At 42.1% G+C, this 6,668-nt stretch overlaps 1 protein-coding gene across 3 annotated transcripts in view; it reads right to left on the reverse strand.

The window, feature by feature from the left end:
• Positions 1-5,335, reverse strand: part of scaper (S-phase cyclin A-associated protein in the ER) — a 60,586-nt gene extending 55,251 nt beyond the window's left edge. Inside the window, exons 1-2 of one of the 3 annotated variants that reach the window (XM_031283056.2) lie at positions 4,981-5,335; positions 618-735 (exon numbers count right to left, since the gene is read on the reverse strand). In XM_031283056.2, coding sequence (XP_031138916.1) covers positions 618-735; positions 4,981-5,148 — 286 coding nt within the window. In that variant the 5' untranslated portion in view covers positions 5,149-5,335. Of the gene's footprint in view, positions 1-617; positions 736-3,797; positions 4,235-4,980 lie in introns of those variants that run through there. The other 2 variants (XM_031283058.2, XM_031283057.2) reach the window with 2 other exon arrangements.
• Positions 5,336-6,668: the final 1,333 nt, after the last annotated feature.

Below are 6,668 nucleotides of genomic sequence, written 5' to 3' on the forward strand. Positions count from 1 at the left end.
CTACCTCAAGTGTTCTAATTTAAAGGTTTTGCTAGGCCCTCCCAGTGCCTCCACCTAAACATCATCGAAGATCTGTGATAGATCTTAAAAGAGCAGTGCATGCAAGACGGCCCAAGAAAAAGGGAGAGAGGGGGGGTATGACATGCAACAAAGTTTCCAAGGTCGGAAACAAACCCTGTAAATTTAGCTTGCATGTATTGTGCTGTAACCACTCGGCTACCATTAACCACAGTATAGCAGTATGTTGTGCCACACAAAATATAATGTTCTACATAAAAGGGACCAGGCATCAGTGTATGCTTTAGCCAAAATAAGAGATTCTAAGCACTCCTTTATCATTAATTAGTCTAGCCATGACATAAAATTGTATTACAATGAACAGCACTGTCTGGTTTGGGTATGATCACAGACTGAATGATATTGCCAAAGATGAATATATGATATGATAAACATCAGCTGCAACACCTACCACCGCACAATAAGGACCTAAACAATACAAATGTCATCCTTCATTTACTCTTGTGATGTTAATATGGCAATAATGTGAAACCTGCCACAGAGTAGAATAATAGCACATTAGCATGCACAGAAAGTTTGTTTTGCATGCAGCTACCAACCTTCCTCCTCTTTGTTCTCTAGAGGTACACTCCAGGCAATGAGGTTTCGAGCAGCACGGCCCTCTTCAGCAACTATTTTCCTCACTTTGTCATGGCTGTTGGAGCGCTGAAAAGATGCCTGCATGAGAAACAAACAAATTTGCACTTTATCTACGAGACAAGGAAATACGGTGTAGAGTAGTTCGACATGATATATGTGACAATAGATAGAATAGAGTGGGATTCACGAGGTGACTTTGAATATATATCACAAAATGCTGCCCAAGATAAGGCTTTCACATCAGGCAATTCTGAGAAACATGATGTATTGCACGACAAACACAAGGTGTCCCCACATTCACAACAAAGAACCCTTGGTTTGTCAGTTGAGAGGATATGTCTGCTCATACTCTATATTTTTCTTGTTGTCAACAAATCCCATGAAAAGATCAACATGTATTTTCTGTGTAGCCAAAGCTCCAATGTTGATGGATCAATGAACCATGACACTGTCTCCAGTCTTTTTGCAGTAAATATTCATTATCAGCACACCAAATCTGGAGCTGATTTGGGTTAAATAGTCTCAACAAATACACCATCAACACAAACAGTGTGTAATAGAGTGCATTTAAGATGCATCATTTAAATCTAAAACAGACGTAAATGCACAAAATGCAAGACTTTTAAAAAGGTCCTATGACATGCTGCTTTTTGGATGATTTTATATAGACCTTAGTGGTCCCCTAATGCTGTATCTGAAGTCTCTTTCCCGAAATTCAGCCTTGGTGCAGAATTACAGCCACTAGAGCCAGTCCTACAATGAGCTTTACTTAGGATGTGCCATTTCTGTGTCTGTAGCTTTAAATGCTATTGAGGAGGAGAGAGGGGGGGGGGGGGGGGGGCAAGGTGGAGGGTGGGGGTGTGGCCTTGACCAACTGCCATGCTTTGCTTTTTTGCTTTTCAAGCCATGATGTCTCTCTCTCTCTCTCATGGGCGGGCCAAATTCTCCGGGCGGGCAAAGCAGAGAAAGGGGAGGTAACCTTCCTCCTTATGATGTCATCAGGAAGAGATTCCAGATCGGCCCATCTGAGCTTTCATTTTCTCAAAGGCAGAGCAGGATACCCAGGGCTCGGTTTACATCCATTGCCATTTCTAGCCACTGAGGGACCATAGGCAGGCTAGGGGAACTCACATTAATGTTTACATTAAAAAAACTCATAAAGTGAAATTTTCATGCCATGGGACCTTTAAATGTTTATAGTAAAGAGAAGATACAAACACCTATCCTGTGCTCATAGTAACACAAACCCTTTCAATATGTGCAAAATAAGTTTAACAGTAAATTCAAAATTCAAAAGTACTGATTGCTATTAAAAAATACTATATTAAATCCCTAATCCTTTCATTCAATGAGAAATATGAATACTACTCTACAACAAGAGAGCATTTTGCAAAATGCTGTAATTATTTGTCCCATCCCTGGTGTGTGGTTGTGAGCCGGGGTTGAAGCCACAATACTGCACACATTAGGTTTATAGAACGGGTCTACTAGTACAGACTGTGACAAGAAACAGCTAGAGGCAGGAGCTCTATACCCACTTTGTGCCCAGCATGCGTCCTGGTTGACCTACACATTGACTATGCATCAGTGAACTTGACTGTAACCTCGGGTGAAGCAGAGACTGTGAACCAAAATGAATAGTGCAAAAAGTCATACATCACATCTTCACCTCTGGGACATTAAGATGCCCAGTGATGAAAAATGGCATCAACAACTCTCTGCATCCTAATCTCACTGGGAAACATTCTGTCACGTAACAGTTTGGTCAAACAGCTCATGCATTAATGCATAGACCAAATCTGTTACACACCCTATAAGCAATAACCTCTACAACTCAATTATTCAATGCAATGACAAAGACAAAAATACACAGTGTACCCAACAGTATACTTGATATAATTTGCCTTTGTAATCTTACATAACTAAATAATTCGGACTTCTGGCAATCCGGTTACAAAACAACACAGAAGCTAACACCTAGAGGCTTATCATTCTGAATCTTCCACTCGCTGTGTTACCTCTCCCAGCAGAGTAGTCTATTCTGTGCTGTTCATAAATGATTTAATCTAATGTTGACTAAAGTCCAGACAGAGCAAACTTTGCTATTTTGGGTGAACAACTACTATAAGATGTGGTTTCAGACTTAAAATCATTGTTACCTGAAACCAACACAAAAATCGAGAGCCAGTTCTCCTCTTAATAGCAAAATGAGTCATGGAACAAACCGTCCTCTCTTTTCCTGGCTGTCTCTCACCAGCAACACTAATCAGACAAGAAAGCTTCAGCAAAAGAAAAATTCTCTTGCAACACACTGCATTTGGAAAGAAGTTCACATACAATGTATCTCTTATTCAAGGCTTTGAAGACAAAAAGTGATAATTAGGCCTAGGTTTATGTAACATAACATGTAACTATCTTTGCAGTCTATCCTTCAATGCCAGTAGAATGTGAACATGGCTCATTAGGCGTTACACGTGTAGAAAAAGCATCCGTGTATTGGTCTGATACTATTTAATGTCCCTAAGGGAGATACCCAGCTGACCTACTTTTGGTGAGCAAAATTCTTTACATGTCGAGTGGCCTGGGCTTTATTCTGCCAAGTAGAAAAGGACTACAAAGAGATAAAAGAACATCAAACAACACAGGCTGAGCTAAAATGAGCAAGAACTAATGACGTAGGTCAGCATCAATGCACCATCTACAATCTGTAAATATTTACTCTGCGTTTAGTGGGCTGGGAAGCCATTTGATGACAGATGAATGCTGTGAGAATACCTTACCTACTTACAACTGATGGCTAACTATGTGCAGCAGACTGAGGCAAAAAAGGCTTACAGCAACATTCTCTTGATCCACTCAACCAGCTGTAAACAAACTGTCTCCTGGGCTGCACTGTAGAAAAATAAGAAGCATTCATTGTGGAGCACAACTTCTGTAATATTCTCTGGCAGGGCAATCCTTCCCCATGCACCAGAGCGAGTGCTTATTTTCTAGATTGTGCTGAGTAAGGGGCAAGTGTAAGGTTGCCCTTTTAGCAAGGTCTACAAACATAATGCAAGTAGCAAGACAGTGGGTGAGATCTCACTCATTAGGAGAGACACAGATCAAAAACCAAAATCAAAAGATTAGAGGATACATACAGAATAGAAGTACAGTCTGTAAGCAGGTTCCTCGTCCTTATCCACCCCTGACATAATTTTGCAGCCCACTTCAGGCAACCTGTTCCCCCTCACCAGCACTGCCACTTGTGCAAGGTGACATCGTCATCTGAAGGCAGGACCAAAATAGACTCCTAATGTGTAGTCCACACTGCTATAGCAACTTGCCCAGCTGTGTCAACTCCTCTCCCAGTGGCGATTGAGAGAGACAAGTGCTCAGCAGTCCGCCCGTCCTGCCGTTCACGACTGTCTGTAATCTAGCCTGAGCCCTCAGTGCTCTGCTGAGTTAGCAGCCACTTCTTAGGCCCGACTCTCTGCCTGCTGCTGTCTATCTGCCTGCCACTGTCTTCTGCTCTCCACTGCATGTAGCTTCCTATATTTACAGCTTCTCTCCTCTGCTTTCCCTGCTCTGCATCAGAGCCCTCTCTCTCTCTCTCTCTCTCTCTCTCTCTCTCTCTCTCTCTCTCTCTCTCTCTCTCTCTCTCTCCTTCTGCCACAACACTGCGCAGTCATGTGCACACAGCAGGCCTGCCGCTCTGCCCCCCATCCTGTGTTGCCAGTGATGATGAGAATAGCTGCAGGCTCAGAGACAGTGTGTGCTAATGCAAGCTTGGCTGTGCATTAGCCACACAGGGTGATGCTCAGGATCTTATTGGACTCTGCATCCGATGATTCATGGGCTGTTTGGGGGGGGGGGGGGGGGGGAATACAAGCCCACATGGTTTGACTGCCTACAAATGATACAAACTTACAAAGTCTGCAAGAAGAAGTTGGGACAAACAGGGAGAGCTTACCATCTGATACAGACTTGTTCCAATTACTCCCTACTCAACACTCCTCCTGCTGTCACATTCTTGCTATACTGATGATATGACAATACACAATAATCCTATGATGCATTTTTAAGCCTCTTCTCACAAGGCTATTTATCATAATTTAGTATTACGAGTGGGTGCTGGTGGAAGGGAAAACAAAACATCACAATAACACACACAGACGGTATAAAGGTCACCCTAAAATGCTCCTTTTCTGCTGAACCCTACATCATTCAGTCACTTAGCTCAAGCTAGCTAGGAGTGCATCGCAATTCTAAAGCTCTTGACTAATGACTAAAAACACAGCTGTATTTCAGCTGTTAGCGACGAGCTAAAATGTCATTACGTACCTTCAAAGCGGCCATGGATGCATTCTTGCTTTTGCCTCCTCCATGCGAGGAGCCTGAGCTGTTGCTACCAGACCTCTCCCTCCCGTCCCCACCTTGGCTAACTCTCGGGCCGAGACGGTGCTGCCCAGCGCCACGCCGTCGTCCATCATGGCGGTTGTCTTTGGACATCGACCCCGTGTTCAACGCTTAACTAGTCAGTGAGAAATAAAAGTCTACGGACACTGTTGTCTTGTTGTCAGAGTTGATGGAAAAACATGCCAGATAAATGCATGACAGCGAGGACAACCTAACAAAAGCAGGAAGTCTGTTGCGTTTACATGTTTGACTGGCGATGAGATTATCCAATGAAATCACCTTAAAATCGACACGACATACGCACCAGCCAATAGTTTAGGTCAAAGGGTGGGTCCGATTTTCTTTGGGCGGGACTTCAAACTGTCTACCATGGCAACAACATCGGGCGGGACGTTTGGTTGATTTTTCAGTATGCGTCAAGTGTCATCTACAGACAGCAGGAAACCAGAAGAGAAGTGAACGTGCCTTCAAAATAAAAGAGGAGGAGACCCGAGCCCTTCCCCTGTGGAAACCACTAAAATAGACAGACCAAGCAGGAAAATATTGCCACACAGACTACACATATCTTATGTTTGCTTAATTTCTGTTCAGCTTTGTTGTGTTCAGTTTAGCTGTATGTCTATCTTCTTGTACAATGTTTTTGCTGCTGCACTAGGCCTACACTGAGAGCCTCAAGAAACCATGGTCAGATATCCCTAAACATACTAGAAAGACGATTCTTATCTAATTTTATTTAAATCCCTAAATGGATAAGCTCCACAATATATCTTTCACAAGCTTGCACAATATGAAAATTCCAGGAACTGTCCTGGCACTGTTTGCTTATTCAATCACTGTTGAGCAATAACAAAGATTGTGAGATTCTTTAAGTTATATGTGCCACATGTGTGGAACAAATACCATATATGATCTAAGGTGTGCCGAACTATGACCACCATTAAAAGGGGGTTTAAAACCCTATTAAATCAGGCCTGCCTCTAAATTTGAATAGGTGTGTTCATTTTTATATTTATGTTCTCTTTTAAATTCACTCTTCCACAGAATATCAATTGTGCTATACACCGATAAACTTGCCATGCCTAAAGGGCTGCAGAAATATACACAGAAAACTTGGTTTGAGTCAGTAAAACATTTTCCCCAAGGAACGAGTCTATCTAGGAATCCAACACCCAAAAGTGATAAAATACACTCATGTCAATTCAGATATAAACTCTCAGTGTCAACATTTTCTTTTGGCTTGCCCTATCTGCACACAAACTCACCTATGTTATTCAGATAGCCTAACTCTGTAAACATGCATTGTGAAACAGCTCGTCTTAAAGCCAATTCGGCCTCCTAAACATCTAGTTAGAGAGAATTACATTTGTCAGCTGCATAAAGTTAAATCTACAGTGAGATATATTTTAAATCTTTTTTCATTCAGCTAGTCCCTTTCCAGGCTGCTGATGGTCTAATAAGGCTACCAAACATTAGACTGGAAAGATAAACTGAGTACATGTTGTTGATTTATCTTTGTATATTCTTGTGAGCCCTGTATACATGACGTTTTAGATAAACCGGTGGATTTAGATGAATTAGTTGATATTAAGTTCCAGAAAAGTTTGACATACGCC

Source organism: Sander lucioperca, chromosome 7, assembly GCF_008315115.2.
Source record: "Sander lucioperca isolate FBNREF2018 chromosome 7, SLUC_FBN_1.2, whole genome shotgun sequence".
Classification (NCBI taxonomy): domain Eukaryota; kingdom Metazoa; phylum Chordata; class Actinopteri; order Perciformes; family Percidae; genus Sander; species Sander lucioperca.